Raw genomic sequence first — 20519 nt, forward strand, 5'->3', positions numbered from 1 at the left:
TATCACATCTTCCTTTGTTCTTTTCCCTTTCTCTCATGAAAATTAGTCTGTAATAGTTTAATTATGAAAGTCAAATGACAAAAAAAAAAACAGCAAACAGCACTACCTGGTGTAAAATAGGCTCACCATACATGTGTTTCCTGATCTTCTCCAACTCACCTGTGTATGTAGTTCCTACCCTCAAATCTCATTTGATTTCATCTATGATACTATAAAATGCATTTATGCAAAGTGCAGTCATCAAGCACTTAGAGTCACCAAATATTTGCATTTAGCACTTAAAAACAAGGATAAATTTCAATGCCCCCTCCTTCCATTAGTGTTTTATAAAATGTTTATCTTTAGTTTTACTTTCATAGCATGACATGGTATAGAGAGAATAACATTGCAGTCCTACCATTTGTAATTTATATATAAAATGCATGAAGATGGAAGTCAAGTTTTAAGTAGTTATACTTTCAAACTGGTATTCTTTTTCAGAAATAGTATCTATTATTAAATTTTATTTCAATTTAAAATTTCTTCAAAAATGATTTTAGTATTTTTGTAAGAGTATACCTTATGATTTTTACAAATAATTCTTCTCTTCATACTCCTAGGTGAAACTGTGGTACGATAAAGTGGGGCACCAGCTGATTGTAAATGTCCTGCAAGCAGCAGATCTGCCTTCTAGAGTGGACGGGCGTCCCAGGAATCCCTATGTAAAAATGTATTTTCTTCCGGATAGAAGGTAGTGAATAATTTTAGAAAAGCTGTGCAAAAATCTTTACTAATAGGAAAGGTAGACTTTCCTTCCTGGAATGCAGTTTTACTTATTTTGTAAAGATGTATTGAGATAAATTTGTTATGGAAAAAAAGTGCACATATTTATGCATTTTGATGAGTGTGGATATATGTATACACTTGTGATAACCTTTAATAGGTAATTCTCTGAGAGAATAAACTACATTATCCCCAAAAGAAAATGCCCTCAAACCTTGTATTTTTTAAATAATCTGCCAAGTTTCAAAATTTTCATTGACTTAATTATATACCTACTAGTCTTTGATAGCTACACACCATTTAGAGTATACCTTTGTATGTGTTTACCTATAATCATAACTACTGCTTACATTGTAGTTAAAATTAAAGTAGTATTAAACTCTACAGTCTTTTTAGACTTTTATGTTAAAAGATATGAATTAAAGGTAGTGAGTGATGGGGGGAGGGATAACAAGGGAAAGAATGGGAAGGGGCAAGTCAAGGAACATGAATAGAGGACTGATGGGCAGGGACAGTGGGGTGGGGACTGACTGTGGGAGGGGGGAAGGGGCAGAGGAGAGCAACAGGGAAAAGGTGGGACAACCGCAACTTATCAACAACAAAATAAATAAATAAATAGTAAAACTCCCCATAGCAATATTACTTGTAACTACAGTAGATGGCAGCATATACTTGTTTTTGCTCTTTCATTTACACAGCATACTTATTTTTCAGTGATAAAAGTAAAAGGAGGACCAAAACAGTAAAGAAAGTACTAGAACCAAAATGGAATCAAACTTTTGTCTATTCACATGTACATCGTAGAGATTTTAGAGAACGAATGCTAGAAATAACTGTGTGGGATCAACCCAGAGTACAAGAAGAAGAGAGTGAATTTCTTGGAGAGGTGATGTATATTGTAAAGATTCAAGTCTACTGCTTATTGAAGACTTTGTGATATGCATTAATTATGATCACCTTTTATGTTATGTTTTGTTAAATGTACTTGATTTAATTTGAGAACTGCCCTTTCAGATTCTCATAGAATTGGAGACGGCACTTTTAGATGATGAACCACATTGGTATAAACTTCAGACACATGATGAATCTTCACTACCTCTGCCTCAGCCATCACCTTTCATGCCAAGGCGACACATTCATGGAGAAAGCTCCAGCAAAAAACTACAAAGTAGGTTAAAGGTCTTTTTAGCTACCAGAATTAATTATATTGTAATGATCTATTTAGAAATTAACTTCAAGAGAATGTCTTCAAATGTTTGTTAGAGATCAGAATATTGGAAAAGTATTCATCTATATAAAGATACCTGGCAAAAGTATTTTCTACATTTTCCCAAATGAAAAATACAGCATAATAGAGTAATACCAGAGCTGGAAGTTGAAAAACTATAAATCTTTGCCCAGTACTGATTTGGTTGTTGATTGGTTAACTGATAGAGTAATTTTTGGTTACTGATTGGTAATTTTTGGTATCAGATTGGTTAACTGATAGAGTCATTATTGATTGCTACATGTAAGTAGCAACTTCTTAATAACTTTATGGTTCTTCGTTATTTTAGTATTATTTTTCATAAAAATTTTAAAAACATAAACTATGTTTATTGTTATTCGTCTAGTAGTTGGGACAAACTACTTTCTTTTTATACCCATTAGCTTTTGAGCTACGACTAAATCCTAATTTAGTAACTGAAATTTAGAAGCTTCATTTTGGTAATCTAGAACCAAGTTTTTTTGCCTCATATAATTAAATATTTCATGTTAGTGCTTCTATGACCAAGCATTTCCTCTGTATTAATGTTTAATGCATATAATGGCTAATTTTGAAGGCTAAACATACATATTTTATAAAGGGCCCTGATGTCCTTTCAATAATATGAGCTCAATAGAGCTCCAGCCAAGAAAGGTTTCTGTGAACCTCTCTGCTCAGCCCCATCCTCCCTGAACTGCAGAAGAGGAGGACACTTACCTGGGTAGGAAGCAGTGTACACACTTTGTCATAGGCTTTTAGCATAATGCTTGAATTAAAAAAAGAAATTGAAAAGTCAAAATCTTATTTTATGAAGTCTCTTTCTATATGTCTTCAGTGATTTTATGGAGGAAATACCTAGAAAATGTTATCCTTGGAGAACAAACATTCCTTTAAAAGTCTGCTCATCGTTTACTTTGTATGATTCTTATTCAAAAGTATTTAGTAGTAATTGTATTAGCTGGATTTTTTAAGAGCTGTGACCATGTCATTTACATTTCATAACCCAACGAGATACAGAGGTATCTGTTTGCCTTACTGTTGTGCAGGATCTCAGCGAATCAGTGATAGTGACATCTCAGATTATGAGGTTGATGATGGTATTGGAGTAGTTCCTCCAGGTGCGTGGGTGAAGAGCATGGCCCTGCTTCACTGTGTTTCTATGCTTGTTTTCACTGTCAATTTCCAGACTTCTTTGGGATACTGAACTGGAGATATACAGCACAGATAAATCAGTATTATATTATTCCATGGTGACTTGTGTTCCAAATTACCACAGAAGTTTAAAATTGACTAGCAACTATTCATTAACATCCCCACTTATTTAACTTAGGTTCTGCCTTAGAAACATGGCTAGCTAGGTTAAAAATCATTATTTCACAATGCTGTGAGCATAAGTGAAAACATGAATTTCATTGTGAAAGGATATGGTTAATTTTATTAAATAAAATTCCATTCTCTTATGTTTTATATTGTATATCTATTATTATCCTTCCCTGGTTTCTGAAAATAATGTAGCCTTCCATGGAATATACTGAGAAAGGTGCATGGCAGGGTGTTTAAAACTGCATGTGGCATGGCTTAACTTTTAATGCTTCTGTGATGTGTTTACCACTGATTAAAATTAGAATGTGTGTTTACAAGGTCTGTCCAGAAGGTATCCAGCCATGTACTATGAAAAACAGAGACATTTATTGAAGAAGATACAGGAAACAAGAAACAGTACATAGAACAAGAATGCCTCAGTCCCCGTCAAAGTAGGCACCTTAGGACCTCACACAGTTCTTCCAATCACCATCAGCCTCCCCATCATATTTTCCTGAATCTCATCAACACTCTGAAATCTCTTCCTTTTCAAAAGTGATTTTAGTTTTGGGAAAAGCCAGAAGTTGCAAGTACCAAATCTGGGCTGTAAGGGGGCTGAGTCACTTTGGTGATTTGATGTTTCATCAAAATACTCTGCACTAGATGTAATGTATGAGCGGACACGTTGTTGTGATGAAGCTGCCAGTCACTAGCTGCCCATAGCTGTGGCCTTCTGAATCATCTGGATAGTTTCCATGGAGGAATGTTCATGCTTAACTCAAAATTTGGTGCAGATTTGTTTCTCTACTCACTTAGTCATTTTCAATGTGATGGCCAGACAGTTCACATGCTCACTCAACAGCATCCACCACCCCCACTGACAAGTACAGTGAAGTCCTTGAAGTTCATGCATGTGCATTCCAGTCCACCCTCCTCAGTTTCCAGTGATGTTGCACAAACTGTTCTCATTGGATTATGGATGGCTGGACTTTTTCTGGACAGACCTCATATGTTTTAAAGTAAAGAAATGCTTTAGAAAGATTTAAGATTCATTTTAAGTTAACATCTTTTTGCCGTATCAGTTAGTAATATTTTTTGTGACATTGTGGAGTTCAAATCTATGTTTCTCATCTGATTCTTTTGTCAGAAGACATGTAAAACCAAGCAGTTCAGGCTTATTTTCTTGGCACAACTCCTGTACTACTTCCTTGATTGACTAATATGAAGTAAAAAAAAAAATCAAAATAAGAAGAAATTAAACAGAAAATCCTAAGGCATATATATAAGATTTGTTAAAGGCATTTCTTTAGGACAATGTTGACATATGTCTCCTTAATTCGTGTAATTTCTCACATATGTGGATGCACTTGATTTGAGGTTAATTGTTTTGGAAAAGTTAATAGACAGATTTTATACTAGTGACTAAATTCACAATTTGGAGAGATACATAAAACTCATTAAAACTAGCAGAACATTACAGAGAGTTCTCTAAAGTTATATTTTATTTGTTTCTATAATTTAGAGAATATATTGTATAATCACTTTATTAAAGTAAAATGTATTTCTAAAAACAGTAAGCCTGATGGTGTACACCTCTATGTACTTAGGTGTTACTCTCAGATAGAAGACCACCAGTGACAGTTGTAAATAACCCTGGATGATAGTGGATAACATTTAATATTTTGTTTTCTTTTTTTTGCCCCTCCTTTTAATTTTTTTAAGATTTTATTTATCTTTAGAGAGAAGGGAAGAAAAGGAGGAAGAGAGGGAGAGAAACCTCAATCTGTGGTTGCCTCTCACATTCCCCAATCAGGGACCCAGCCTGCAACCCAGGCATGTGCCCTGACTGGGAATCAAACCAGTGACCCTTTGGTTCGCAGGCCAGTGTTCAATCCACTAAGCCACACCAGCCAGGGCTGCTTCTTTTTTTAAAATATATTTTATTGATTATGCTATTACAGTTGTACCATTTCCCCCCTTTGTTTTCTTTTTTGTGTGTTTATTTCAGAAAATATCATAATAATTAGGCACATCCTCCACAGAAATTTTAACACACAATTTAATGGAATTTTTTTTGAAATCGAAAGGAGAAAAGTGATTGTATATTAAATCGATGGACAGATTTAAGTAAGAATCAGATGATTCCTTAGGAAAGTCAGGGATCCTAACAAGAATCTTGGCTGTTAATGTTGTTACCAACAGCTTTAATGTTGTTACCAACTCATCTAAATAGAATTTACTTCTATAGGTGATCCTTATATTTATTCACCTAAAATTTCATATATTTTATACTTAGGCAGGATAGTGAATGAATGAATTAATAAATGGCCAATTCAATAAATACTAAAATGGTATGTTCCTTCTTCTTTTCCTGAAAGGCCCCATGGACAACAGCCAAAATGGGGGTTATGAGACCCACTAAAGATGGAATTAGTGCTTGGATGCCCTAATTCTATATACTGAATTCTATATATTGAATTCTATATATTCTATAGAACACTGAATTCTATATATTTACTTTCCATGCTGAAATAGACCATGTAGTGTTTGCAAACTATATAGCTTCTTTTACCACATAAAAGCTATATCTAAATTATCATTTCAAATATTCATTTTTATTTAGCACTTAAAATACATTGAGGCAAACTTTTAATAGAATATAACTAATAAATTACATAAACAATAATTAATATTTTATGCTCCGGACATCTCTTTATAAATTGATAAGGAGATAATGCAATTTACATTTTCAGCTATACTCTGCATTGATCCAAAATAAGTATATGGTACCTTCTGAAGATATATATGTGGGGCAAATATGATACAGCAAGCCACTCAGTGTTACACACACATTTTAAATAAAGAGGAAAGATGAGTGTTGCTAAAATAAGGGCAAGAAGCTAAATTAAAGTGAGGTGATACATTAATGAACAAGTGTGTTGATACATTCTCATATACTTGTAGAGGTCAATTACAAATACATTTCCTAGCATCTAATGTGAAGAGAAATCTGTTTAGTTAGATGCAATTCTACATACGTTTCATGTACTCAGGCAAGTTTCTGGTTGTATGTGTTCTACAGAAGTTCTGAAGCTTCATTTAAATGTTCTATTGCAACCGTCCCTTAAAGTTTCTATTACCTTGGCTTTTTTTTTTTAAATCATGGAGTTCCCTGCTCTTGTTTGATGTATTGACTTTCTCCACTGAGTGAATCTGAGGTTCTAAAGCAATTGAAGCCTACAAAACTACTTCTTATTAACTTTATAGTTGTCATAGCTTTATTGTTATTTAAAATAAGTACTTTTAGCTGCTTAAGAAGACTAAAAATAACCGTATACATAATACCCAAATCTGAGGCAAGACATCTGGCAACCTCAGCTTTTCAGAGCATTATGCAAATTCAGAAAATGGAAAAAAAAAACTTTTGACTTCTAACTTTGAGCCCATTGAAACACTGAAATACTCATACAATAGCAGTCTTCTCCCACCTTTTTCTGAAGGTAGAGTACATGTTGTCAACAATAAATTAAATATGAACAAAAGCAAATTATTTTTAAAAAGCAGATGAAGAACTCTATATGCACATTAAGGTAGGATTTAAAAGGCATTAATTTCAATGTAAATATAAAGACCCCAAGACAAAAATTAATTATACCCTTTTAACAACAACAAGATATCTAGAATTTCTGAGTTATTTCATAATAATTAATTACCCCACATTGGGAAGTTCTATTCATATACCTTGAATATTCATTGAGATTTTGAAATGGTGCTTTCAATTCAATGTTGACCTTCTATAATTACTGTATAACTGATACCACATGTTATCAAAAGGTAATTTAAAATGTTTAAGTAATTCAGACCTTAGATTAAATATCTTTAAAAACAGTCATCGTTTTTTACAATAAGCTGCAAAGTAAATTTACTAGCTGTAAATTTAATTGGCCTCTTTTCTAGACTTAATATTACAATTTATACATCTGAACAACAAAGAAACATTTATACATGAGACTCAAAATAATAGCTCAAGTGCTTTTATTTTCATTATAAAATTGAAGTATATGAAATTATAACACTTATGGTTATATTATTTGGTCATTATATGGATATTTTTAGAGAGTGACAAAATGGTTGAACTTTTTTTGCTCTGAGTATTGTCAAATTACACTTTATTAAATGTTTAAAGACCTTGCTTCTTGTCATACAGTCATAAAAAATAAACTGATGAAAATTCAGTTTTCATAAAAACTAAAAAATTAATTTTGATGAAAAATGTTAGTCTGCCTTTAATAATGGTGCTTCATGGCATATTTTAAAAATAATATGGGAGTTAGCAGTAAATGAATGAACATTTCAAAGCTGCCCAATTAAATTAGTGTTTTCATGGTTGATAGACATTTTATGTAGTTGCAAATATAATTATATTTTCTTTTGCCCAGGGACTTTTTAAATTTTACTTTTAATAAAATACAGTGGCCTTGTTAAAAAAAATTTAGTTAAACTCTTACTATGGGTTTGAGATTACTGGTTTATCTTCAAATCAAAGATATTATAAACAGAATAACTTTTAGAATTTATTTTTAATTGAGATTGTGTTAGCTGTATTAACTTAATTATGTTAATACTAGCACATTTGTGGGATAACTTTCAGAAGTCTGGGGTAGATTTGATGATTTTTTCATTGGAAGAGTTAATTCTGTTGCATTATTGTTATAATCATCTCTATCAATACACTATTTTCATTGGAAATTTGCAGTATTTTCTGTGATTTGCAAAATTCACAATCAGTATTTGTAATAGTGAAGACCTGCTATTCTTTATTAATTAAAATTGGAATTATAACATTTCTTATTAGCAAAGTCATGTGAAATTCAACTAAAATAATTTATCCTTTGGAAGAAAAATTCAAATAACATTGAAAGAGACACCAAGCTTCTAAGCATTGACTTGTATATTCACTATAGTTCGCTGTCAATTGCTTGATTTGTGTTGCTGTAAAATCATTAACTTGTTCATTTTTAAAATTAATATCCTAACACATCATAATGTCTGAGACATCAGCTGTCATACTTATTATATTCAGTATCTTCATGGTACCTTTGAGCCAATCTGTAACCTGTTCTTGTGCATGTATATGTTACACTCTGTGTACGTATACTTCATAGTTTCAAAGATAAAGCTAATAATACTGATTGCATGTCATTTACTTTAATAGGTCAGGGGCTGCTTTAGATACAGTTTGGTATCTCCACATTAACATTTACATTAAAGAATACTGACTAATTTTTTGTGTGTACTCTTGCCAGTAGGTTATAGGTCTAGTGCTAGAGAAGGTAAATCTACAACGTTAACTGTGCCAGAACAGCAAAGAACAACTCATCACCGTTCACGCTCAGTATCTCCTCATCGCGGCGATGATCAGGGAAGGCCGCGTTCACGTTTACCAAATGTGCCATTACAGAGGTAGGCTTTGAAATGGACTTCGTGTTCCTGCCAGCACTCTTTTATTGTAACACTGTAAACTATCGCAAGCTTCTAACCGAAATGAAATAGTGATTAGGGCAATCAAGTTATTTTTTTTCAGAATCATTTGCAGGCAAAATATCTTTTTTTTCATTACCCAACATTCTGTTCTTTAATCTCAGCATTCCGTTCTATGCAACATGCTGTTCATTAATCTCAAGATATTTCCCAAGGAGTGGAAGAAGTTTATGTCCCAAGCACCGTTTCAGATTTTGTTTGGTAGTTTTCTCTGCTGTCATGAGAAATTGCATGATAATGAGTCAGATTTGTGGAGAGAAGTGGCAACAGAATGAGATTAAGTGGTATTTTTAAGGAATTTAGGATTGTATCTTTGAAGCACTTCAAATGCTTAGAAAAGTGTGTGACACGTAAGTAATGTAGTGCTCCATTTTTCTCTTACCCTGAAATGTACTTCTGAAACTTTAATCAAATAAGCAGATAACAACCATGGTCCTTTTTTAATAGACATACAAGAGAGGTTCCAGAAATGCAGCACAGGCAGCATGTTCATAAAGGAGAAATACCTTTCAGAGTCATTGATGAAATAGTTATTTGGTTGTGATGCCAGCACTTTTCTGGCTGTGCCAGTTGCTTGCCAATTACTGTCAGTTCTTCCCTGTTAATCTGCCTGATTGGTTTGGGAAGTTGATCCACTTTGATGCACATGAATTTTTGTGATCATTTTAGGAGTTTAGATGAAATTCATCCAACAAGAAGGTCACGTTCTCCAACCAGACACCATGATGCCTCTAGAAGCCCAGTCGATCACAGGTCCAGAGAAGTGGACAGTCAGTATTTATCTGAACAAGACAGGTATTTGTTTACATGATCATCCTAATGTTAAACATTTTCTGCTGTGCTTGAATGCATGATAGATATTTTGGTGTAGTACATTTGAAAATAAAAGTAATTCATCACTCAAAACTGAATTTTTCTCAAGGAACAACTGGCTAATATTATTGTCATAATATAAGCAATTTAAAAAAATCAAAATGTATGTTTAAATAGTTTCAAATGTACAGTTCATTGTTGAATTAGAGACTATCTTAAATTATGGAAGTGAGACTACATAAGCAATTTTCAAATATTTTATATTTTGTGGATTGCAGGCTTTGGATTGTGACTTATATAATTACACAATTGTAAATTTTGTTACTAAAAATTTTGGATACAGGTCATCTGAAAGGCAGACAGTGTTGCAGAGTTTTTGTAAGAACATCAATAATATTTTATATACCTACTTTTTACAAAATATATTTCTATGAAGAGTCTATAAAGCAGAAAATATTAAGAGGGATTTCTTTTCTTATGAAAAAATATTTCCTGGACCCAACTACTAAAAATCTATGTGATAACCCTTGTTCTGCATGCTCACAGACTTTCTTTTCAGACTAACCACATGTTTACAGTAATATGCCTGACCCCACCTCAAGATATGATTTAACTTCATGTAATACCTACCGTGTTGAATATTCTCTTCTGGCGCTTTAAAGTGGAGAAACTCTCAGGGAGGAGAAGGGAAATTGGAGCTGTGCTGAATGATTGATTGTTCTACTATGTAGTTAAGGACACAGAACTCAAGTAGAGCCTCTTACCTCCCTAACTGTCATCCTCCTGGGGGAAGTGGTGCCATAATCTTCAAAGACTGAAGTTAGATTAGGCACAGAGACAGAAACTTCTCTGAGGAATAGGATTCCACACTGCTCAGCTTGAGTTGAGTTGAACGAGAACCACTTTATCAACATTCACTGGAGCCACCATGAATTTAGGTGAAGGGGGAGAAGAACGCCTTCTCGACCAGGACATTCATTAGAGTGGAATTAATTTGAATGTGTAGAAAGTATCTATTTTAAAATAAAGCAGTCCTAGTGAAGTATACTTTTGGTTTGCTAAGGAGAAACATAATACGTGATGCAGTGTTTTTGGTGGCTATAAAAGCCAAGAAAACTATCATGCTTTAAGTTGCTTAAAAGAAATAAAAAAACTTAGGGTTCCCATTAATATCAGAAAGGCCAGGTTTATAGGCCTTTCAAAAGTTATTAAAGTAACCCAAGTGTTTAGAATTGGAAATAGACTTCTACATCTTATTTGGGGAAGGTTTGGTTTTGTTTTGTTTTAATAATCTGTAAAATCACTTCGAAATACAATAACAAATCAACAACAGCTAGGACTTTGACCACAATGTGTACATTATTGTTTAAATTTTTAAAAATATTGTCATGTTTTTGTTTAATCTTTCAAGCAAGAATGCTAGTGCAGACAATCTGGTTTCTTCCCTTTTCATGTTTTCATCTGCATACCATTGGCATATCCCATGTCATTTAATGCCCATAATTTATCTGTTTCACTCACCACCCATCCTGTCTGTGCAGTGAGCTTCTTATGCTGCCCAGAGCAAAACGAGGACGAAGTGCAGAATGCCTACATACTACCAGGTAAATACAGGGATCTGGTAACGGTAACTGTGTGTGATGACTCTCTCTCCATTCTACTACTCTTCCGTCTCTCCCTTAGTGTATAATCACAAAGACATCAATTATTTTCCCAAGTACTCAAAATTTGTTCTGTTTTATATGGAGCTTATGGAAAAGGTTCCAAATATATTTAATTCTTGTCCAGGCAGACAATTTTTCTATTTGTATATTAAAAAATGCAGAGACTGATGAGCCTCTGTGGAACTGTTTTCACATTCCTAAAACTGAGGAACCAATTTCTGCATCTAAAATTCTAGGTGCCCCACCCCCAACACACATGCCTGTCTAGTCACGAGAGGTCTGATCTTCTGTGCATGGCAGAGTTATTGTTTCCATGATTATCAGTTTGCTTTGTTTTAGCTTTTTTTAATTTCCTTTTGAAATCTACAGTTGTTTATATTCTGTTTGTCTTTAATAAAATTGTTACCAGTTCATTTTTAATTTCTGAGTTTCAATTTCCTTCTTGGTAAACAATGAGGAGGTCTGACCTGCTAACTTCTAAACCCTCCCTTCCTTCACCCCAACACCAGTTCAGAAATGCTGCAGTATAAACTCGTTTGTTGACACATGGAATGATAGGGTGCCTCTTTAAAGGTGAGAATGAAAAGGGGTGTAATAGTTCCTCTAAATTGGAGCTTAGAACCTGATACTTTATTTTAATCTCATTACATCTTGGATTTCATATCTAAAATAAATCCTCTCAGAGAATTAAATCTGTAAACATTTACTGTCAGTTTGGATAGCAGAAGATAAGGAAATGAAATGACACAGAGACAAACTCTTCTAAATGTTTTGGCCATTGAGAAGTAGGTAGAGTAGAGAAGGAAAGAGCTATAACTGGGACACCTGCAATGCAAGAACAAATGTGGCTAATTTACTGTCTGCATGGAACATGTGGTTCTGCTTAATAGTGCAAACATTATCATACTAATAAGGATTAAATTTTTATATGTATAAAATACTCCTATTGATAACTATTGCCATGTTTGCTTATAGTGTCAACTGGAAAAAATGAGGAAATATTAGTTCTGTTTGTGGAGTGGGGAAAAATATAAAACCATAAATATTTCAAAAATTAATTCATTCCTTATAATGCTCAACTGTCTGGGCTTACTATTGATTTTCTTCCTGAAAAATAGTTTATTAATAGGAATGATTTATTTAGAAACTCAGAAAGTTTTCTCACACTCCTTCATGTTCCTCTTGATCTCAGTAACTGTAAAAATAAAAAAAACAAAAACACAAAAAACCCAAACTTTACATTTACTAGGTACCCGGTGTGGCCTGTCACCCAGTGTGTGGGTGTTTCCAGTATTCTCACACCCAATAGTCTAAGTAGAATAGCTAAATAGACTTTTTAAATTTACTTTTACTTCTAAAGGTGAAATTCCAGGATTTACAAGATACAATATATCAGTAGTTTAATCCATTTTATATAATCTTATCTTCAAAATACATTATATCATATTCAATTAGGAATTTTCAGAATAAAATTTGAAGGTTTACTCTTTCCCAATTAACAAGGAAAATAACTTTCATTGAGTACCAAGCACAATATTAAGTATTTAATGTACCTTACCTCAACTTCCTGACAGTAATTATATGATATTAATCATAGTCACATTTTACAGGTAAAGAAAGGTGATAGATTTTAATTTGATAAAGAATAGAGTAAGAAGTCAAAATCAGGTCTGTTCGACATTTTCCACTAAACTAGCTTTTCCCATAGTGTGTTCTGAGGAGTTGGTCCTGGTGGTGCTCCACCAATAAAAGTTTGTGACTCAGATAGATTTTGGAAACTGCAAATTACAGCCCTTCCCTGGAGATATACAGAACACTTTAAAGTTATGTACTCAGATATTTCTCATATTGTTTAATCCATTCTCTCTTATGTTACTTAACCATCAAACTCTTCTTTTTTTTTCATAAAATATGTCCTGAGACAGTAGTGCCATACAGAAAATATTGTGGCTGCTTATGTCCTAGATACACCATACCTGTTACCTCATCTAATTCTCAGAGCTTTCCACACAAAAGGCTTAACCACCTGACCTGAAAATACCCAGATTAACAGGCGGTAAGTGGCAAAGCCATGGTGGGAACTCAGACCTTTATACTGTAAATAGTATGGTATTTTTCATTCATTTTCCCATTCTATGCTGATCCCTATTCAGTGTTCCTGAAAAAAAAATCACTTTTGAATCAATTGTTTAGAAAAAGTATATAGCAGCTTATTAATAAGGATAGCTGCCTAAGGTTAGGAGTTGAAGACAATTGTCTGTAAAGCAGAGTCCTTAGTTTCAGAAAATTCATCTCCAATTTGTGCTCGAGTATAGCACTCTAATACATTGTTTACACAGGTTTTAAGAGCTTTTCTTCGTTTTGATAATTAGTATAAACATGAATAAACTAGTAGGGCATTTCATGTTTAGTATGTCCTCAGCAAATGTTATTTCCTTCTCTATCATAATTTAGTGTAAGGCAAAATGGACAATGGACTTTCACAGTGAGCAATTTATGGAAACATTAAATTATCAAAAAATAATTAATTAACTGGACCTAGTTTGTCCTTGGTGCTATAGGTAGTTCAGAAACCCTCACTGATTTGAAAGAAATTTGAATTAACTTTAGTCTTGTTTTGCCCATTTTCTGCCACATCAGAGTTCATACTCTGGTTTGCATATAATGCCCATCTCACCCAATAGCCAGTGACAGATTACACCATGGTATTTGGCTAGTACTTTGAGCTATGAGTTGTTTACTTCCATAGAAACAGGTGTAATATTAAATCAGGAATTATACAGTAAATTTAAATATTGGTAATTCATATAATAATTAAATTGTAATTTTGAGTTATTATCTTAATTATGAAGACAGATATCTATGATTCCCTATTTTAATGATTCTAATCCTACCTTCAAATAATTATGGTGGTTATTTTGAGGGAAAAAACAGAAGATCTATCAATGTTTTTAGCTTTATAGGCCCCCTAATTTTTTCATATCCACATGTAAATGTGCTTCATATATATTTTCCTGTTTCCTGCGTGTCAATGTGGCCATGTCCCAGACGTCTTGTTGGGCACTATAAAACATGACCTCCCAAGATGCCTTTGTTGGAGAGTAGTTCTCACTGGGAGATTTACAGGTAGGAGTCATTACAGTGAGTCCCAGTGACAAACTAATCCCTAATCCTTTGCCTATTAAAGATAGCAAATCTACATCCTGATAAAGCATTAACATTTCCCTTGAAATTAATCATACACAGATAAACATTAAATAAATGGAATCTAAAAATAGTTTTAGTGCTGGCTGGCGTAGCTCAGTGGATTGAGCGCAGGCTGCGAACCAAAGTGTCACAGGTTCGATTCCCAGTCAGAGTACATGCCTGGGTTGCAGGCCATGACCCCCAGCAACTGCACATTGATGTTTCTCTCTCTTTCTTTCTCCCTCCCTTCTCTCTCTAAAAATAAATAAATAAAATTAAAAAAAATAAAAATAGTTTTAATGATAAAACATGAATTGTAGATTTCTCTAAATGAAATTTTACTCAAATGTCAGAATTCTGGTTGTGTTCTTTTGTCTTTTTTGTCTTCTTTTACTTGTTGATTTTAATTGGAATTCATTCCATACCATTTTATTTTTGTATGATTTTCATTTGCAAAGCTCACTTTTGCCTGCACATACTCAAACCAAATCAGTGACTAGACAGGACTCTCCTCCTCACCATGACGCTTTAACTCTAAAGTGTTGAGATTTACTGGTGAAACACTGGTTAGGCAAGAACATGCGGAAGTCTTACCTTCCGCTTCCCTTGTCTAGTGTTGTGAACCAAAACAGTTGAGTGGTGAACTTTTTCTCCTCTGATGTCCTTCATTTTGTTTTGGTGTGGCATCTGTTCTTGGTAATGAAGTTTTAGGCTTTTGTTTTAGTGCTTTCTGTATTTAGTTTTTTTCATAAGCAGATGTGATTTGGTGTCATTTTTCAGTCTGAGACCCTTTTTAAAAAATTATGCAAAGCAATTCAAGCATAATCTTTGTTTAGTTTCATTTTCTAAACAAAATTTTGCACTGCCATTCTGTCAGCCCTTTCACACCCTTAAGAACTGAATCATAGTGATTCTACATTTTATGTAAAGGGGACATTACTTTATGCTTTACTCTCTAACATGGTCTTCCTTTCTTTGTTTCTTTGTCTTTCTCTTCTACCATTGGATGCAATGCACTGGCACTAGTGAACTGCAGCCCTCCCTTGACAGGGCTAGGAGTGCTAGTACCAACTGCTTGAGACCAGACACTAGTTTGCATTCACCAGAACGAGAAAGGTATAAAATAAAGACTTTCTTAATTTTCTATCATTTGTGCTAGTGATTTTTTCAATCACTTTGTTTTGTTTCATGTGTGTCTCACAAGTTTATCCATCCATGTTCACTTTGCTAATTGTCTACATTTCCCCCTCCCTTATTATACACGTCTGTGGGGAGATATGTGTATGTGGATAAACCCAAGGGTCCGTATGCACATATTTCCATGATTGTTGTTGCAAATGGTGTGATATAATTTGTAGCTGCTTCTGGCTGCAGCTTTTCTCCTTCTGTTGCTGTTTAGTTGTTTTATTTACATACTACTCATGAAGCCTTCAGTATGCTGATAAGTTACAAGGTCCAATGAGTTATTTGAAGAGGAGGACCATTTTTCTGTTAGTTCCACTGATAAATGGTATTTAGAGGTTTAACAGTAATCTTCCATAAAATAAAAATAAGAATTCTGTTTAGATAAAATACTTCCCTTTGCATCTGTATTCCCTTTTTAGCCAAACTACTCTTTGATATAGATCAAGTTTTGCATTAATTTATATTTTGACAACAAAAATGGCATGTTTACCATAGATTTACTGATTCCTTAAAAAAATAAATACACAAAAATAAATGAAAATATATGTATGCATATGTATATGCACGTAATTTTGCTTAAAACTTGTAATTGATTAGTAAATAATTATAATTTTAAATTAAATATATTCATTGATTTTAACACTGCATCCTAATTGGAAGCAGCTAATTTTTCCATTATGATGAAGTGTTCTATTCCAGTAAACTTGGTTATGTTTAATAGTCTTGGTTATAGTTGTTACCGCTTTTCAATTAGAAGTTATCCAGTGGAAATTTGCATCTGAACTCTACAAACCCTGAAGAAAAATATTTAGTCATGCTAATATAATCCACTTTTTCAGAGACCACTTAAAGCTTTTCTTCAGCAGTCTTTCTAGTCTGATTCATTTATTTACGAGATGTTTATTTATACAATGGAATAATAGGTACCAGGTATACATACCTATTTTTTAGTGTTTTTGTAAGATTCTACTAAAAAACCTCTTTATTTTGTATTCTTCTATATTTGTAAATTTTGTAATAGGAAAAGGGAATCTATTTTTGTATTCTTTTACATTTGTAATATAATTTTAGTTGTAATGACTATAGACTCTTCTAGAATCACAGTAGAAATGATTATATTTTCTTTATCATAGATTACCCCCAAAATAAATACAAGAGGAGCAGAAAAAAAATTTTTAGTTATTGTTATCTCCCTCTGTGTTTCTGCTCAGCACTAAAACCAGGGACAGTAGCTCGGTGGGTGGGCTCTCCTGAGTGAGTCTCCACCACAGCACACCTCGCACCAGCAGTGTGGCGCCACCTGATGGAAACACAATGCGAGCCATGTGTGCAATTTAAGATTTTTCTGGTTGCTGTATTGAGGTTAATTAAAATCAAATTAACTTTAATACTTTATTTAACCCAATATATCTAAAATATTATCCTTTCGACACACAATCTGTTTAAAACTTTTAGTGAGATATTTTGCATTCCTTTTTGTTAAGTAGCTGCACGTGACTTGTGGCTGATGTATTGGATAATACAGATCCATTCTCGTGCCAAAGGCTATCTAGCATGCATTTCTCTGTGACTCTGAAGCCATCGGGTTCAAAATCTATGCACTCTGCACTCTCTCAGGTAACACCCTTAAAAGAGCTCAACCTGTAGAAAAACTCTGGCCCCCGTTAACATACAGGTCAGGCCATCACGAAGTCCAAGTGAGTGTGCTTGCCTTTGAGGGGAGAAGAAAAACACAATTGAAAACCTATATATTAATAAAGAGAAATTTTCATTAAAAGTGAAAGGCAGCAGGGACTGGTGTTATTGATGATTTTAAATTTATTGAAGTCAATTTGTTGCCGAGAGGGAAATAAAGTGAGTTTTCATCAAGAAAATTGTAGAAGTTGTAGATGCTTACTGGGTGGAGGATAAGGACCTCAAATACCCTTTTTGTGCACACACCAATAAGCAGCTTCGAACCAAGCAGAGTGTAACAGTGTCGACAGTGGTAACTTGTTTCTCTTTGGAAACTGCACCTCAGGTCCCCAGACAGGATGTGCAGAGTTGGAAGGGAGAGGCTTAGAGAATTTCCCAGTTAGTTAATTTCTCTGATTGAACAGAGAGATTCTCATGTCAATGCCTAATATATACATAGCATATGAAATGTTAGGTAAAATATATTTAAAATATAATTTCATATTCTTAAGATATTAACATATTTCCACAGCTTTATGAATTATTAAGTTTAAACAGTTTGCTTACTTTCAGGCCATGTGATGACTATTTATATGCTGTTATACCAAATTAATACCCTTCATGAATTACCCTCACTGATTTTTAAAACACAGTGTTGTGTAAATATAAAGGATGGAATTCTCAAATCAGACTTAATACCCAACATGATACTTCACTAATGATTCAAAGTAAAGGAGAACCAGGCACAGGTGACATTCTTTTCCTAAAGGAGTTCGAGCCCTCAGACCCACCTTTTCTTCCCTGTTTGGATGGTTTGGCCCAGGTTAACAGATGAGTTTTGAGTAGCACAGGTAATTTTGGGGGGCTCCATTTTATATTCTGTTGATGACACAAATAGCAAAATTACTGTGGATTCCCCATTCCCCCAACCAGTCATGACCTCTAAATCAAGAAGTGTTGGGTTTATTTACAATAAAAGATCTAGAAAAACTAGTTTTAAGGTACTAAAGACTTGCAATAAATAAGGACATACCTTTATCCTTTCACTAGCAGCTACCACTGAGTGCTTACAAGGAGGTCTGATCCTTATTCTTTGCCTTTATCTTTATCATCAAGGTCTGCCTGAGGTCATTCATTCTTCCTTGTTTCCTTTTGGGAAGGTCTGCTATTAACCTTTTCTTTTCTAGGTTGTTTTTTTTTTTACTTTTTATTTTTAAAAACAAATTATTGCTTAAATGTTCAGAGACACAGATTGTTAGAGCCACTTGGGAATAGTTACTTTTCTAAGAGATTTTCTTTTCTTTCTTTCTTTGTTGTAAAAATCATAGCCTTACTTAAGGCTCATCAGAGGGAAGTCTCTACTTACTACCTCCATTTTTTCCTCCCAGTAACGCTGCGGTCTGTCTTCTACTTCTCCCCACTCCGCCGCTATGCTGAAATTCCTGTCTGAATTGTCTTGGCTCCTCAGTTGTCCAGCATCATCTGGCAACATTTTACATTAACCACCCTGTCATTGAACCTCTCCCATCCCTAGTACCCTCTACAGATTTTTCTATGCCTCTTTTTAACACAGCCTACTTTTGCAAGCACCTCTTCCTCTCCTGTCTCACAAAGTTATGCATTTTCTTAGCTCCACCCTCAGTTTTTCTCTTCCGCCCCAGTCATTCTGTCCCTGAAGTTATTATTTCTATCAAAAGTCTCCACTCCAGTACATGTGAAGACGACACTTCACTGTAATTGCCTGGGCCAGCCCTTCCCCCTGAGTATTAGACCTAAATTTATAAATGGTTGCCAGACCCTATATATATCAGAGTTTAAATCAAATTCCTTATCTCCCCTTAGGTCATTTTATAGCAAAATGTTTCCTCTTACGTTTTTCTCACATTTGTTGGCCTTGCCATCTAACCCGCCACAGAATCTGGAAAAACTTCTCCTGCTCCCCCTTCACGTTCAGTGGGGGGTCATTAAACTCTTCAGCTGTCATGAGGATCTCTGAAACAGAACCCTCACTTTGGTCACAATACAGCCCGTCTCCAGTTCCAGGGTCACTCTTGCCCCCATTTTTTCTCCTAAGCTCTACTAACAGTTTTTATTACTTGTTTTCTTTCCCAAGTTTTCTTTTCATTAAAATCAAAATGCCCCATTTCTTTTGTTACCCATTAAAAATTCTACTGATTCTTCAAAAATGCCAGTCCAATAACCATATTTACTATAAAACCTTGTTTTAAGGCTGCCCACCCCCCCAGACTAAACTGAATAATGGGAACAGACAATAAAAATACATGTTGAGTATCAGCTATCTCATTTGTTCAGATTTGGTTTCTAATATCATAGTAGTTCACAGATAATTTTATTTGTGCTGTTTATGGAATGAATGATTCATATTTCCACATAATTTCTCGTTTAGATTTTAGAAGCTACTTAGTCACATTCCGCCAAGAAATGTGTACTACTGAAACATGTATACATATGAAAGTATATATATTCATTAAACACTTAAACACATACATGTATTTTAAAGATATATCACTGCGGGGAGGAGAAAGTCACAACATAGGAACCTTGCTTACCAAAGCACTTCCTTTATATCTCATCGTGGGTCTCCTCACTACTATTTATTTCTTAGTAAAGGTTTTCACTATTTCTTACCTCTATTATCACAAACCTTAAGGTCTTTTCTCTTTATTATCTACTTAAATATTTACAAATATGTACTGATTACTTATTCTGTGCTGTGCATAATTGAGGTACCTTTCAAAATAAAACAAAACAATATAGTTCCCTTTTGCAAGGACCTCACAGCCTGTTAATTCAGTTACATAGACATCTTCATGGTAACCTTTCTTTTTGTATTTTGAGCCTGTGAAAAGGATGGACTCCCAACAAATAGGTGTTCTTGAATTAATGAATTTAGAATACCTGATATTAAAGTACTAACAGTGTAACTTACAGGCAAGCTGGTTTGGAAAGAGAAATCGAAAACTAACTGGTTTAGTTCAACCTCATGATTAATAACTGCAACTTAGTCTACCATGTCAACTTCTAAGATGAAAGTGGTGGTTGAAGCTGTGCATACACTAAATTACAGGGGACAAAAATTCCAATTTTGATCCTTTTCTTTGGTTTGATAAGAGGAAAGGGTAAGG

General features: G+C 34.0%; 1 protein-coding gene across 50 annotated transcripts in view; it reads left to right on the top strand.

Moving 5' to 3' along the window:
- The window catches only part of RIMS1 (regulating synaptic membrane exocytosis 1), a 420732-nt gene that overhangs the window by 283912 nt on the left and 116301 nt on the right, over nucleotides 1–20519 (top strand). For 24 of the 50 annotated variants that reach the window (XM_036024349.1, XM_036024352.1, XM_036024323.1 and 21 more), the window contains 8 exons: nucleotides 600–730; nucleotides 1477–1648; nucleotides 1777–1930; nucleotides 3055–3126; nucleotides 8617–8773; nucleotides 9521–9646; nucleotides 11206–11268; nucleotides 15541–15630. In XM_036024349.1, coding sequence (XP_035880242.1) covers nucleotides 600–730; nucleotides 1477–1648; nucleotides 1777–1930; nucleotides 3055–3126; nucleotides 8617–8773; nucleotides 9521–9646; nucleotides 11206–11268; nucleotides 15541–15630 — 965 coding nt within the window. The remainder of the gene's footprint in view (nucleotides 1–599; nucleotides 731–1476; nucleotides 1649–1776; nucleotides 1931–3054; nucleotides 3127–8616; nucleotides 8774–9520; nucleotides 9647–11205; nucleotides 11269–15540; nucleotides 15631–20519) is intronic. The other 26 variants (XM_036024324.1, XM_036024333.1, XM_036024337.1 and 23 more) reach the window with 9 other exon arrangements.

This window comes from Phyllostomus discolor, chromosome 4 (assembly GCF_004126475.2).
Source record: "Phyllostomus discolor isolate MPI-MPIP mPhyDis1 chromosome 4, mPhyDis1.pri.v3, whole genome shotgun sequence".
Taxonomy (NCBI): Eukaryota; Metazoa; Chordata; class Mammalia; order Chiroptera; family Phyllostomidae; genus Phyllostomus; species Phyllostomus discolor.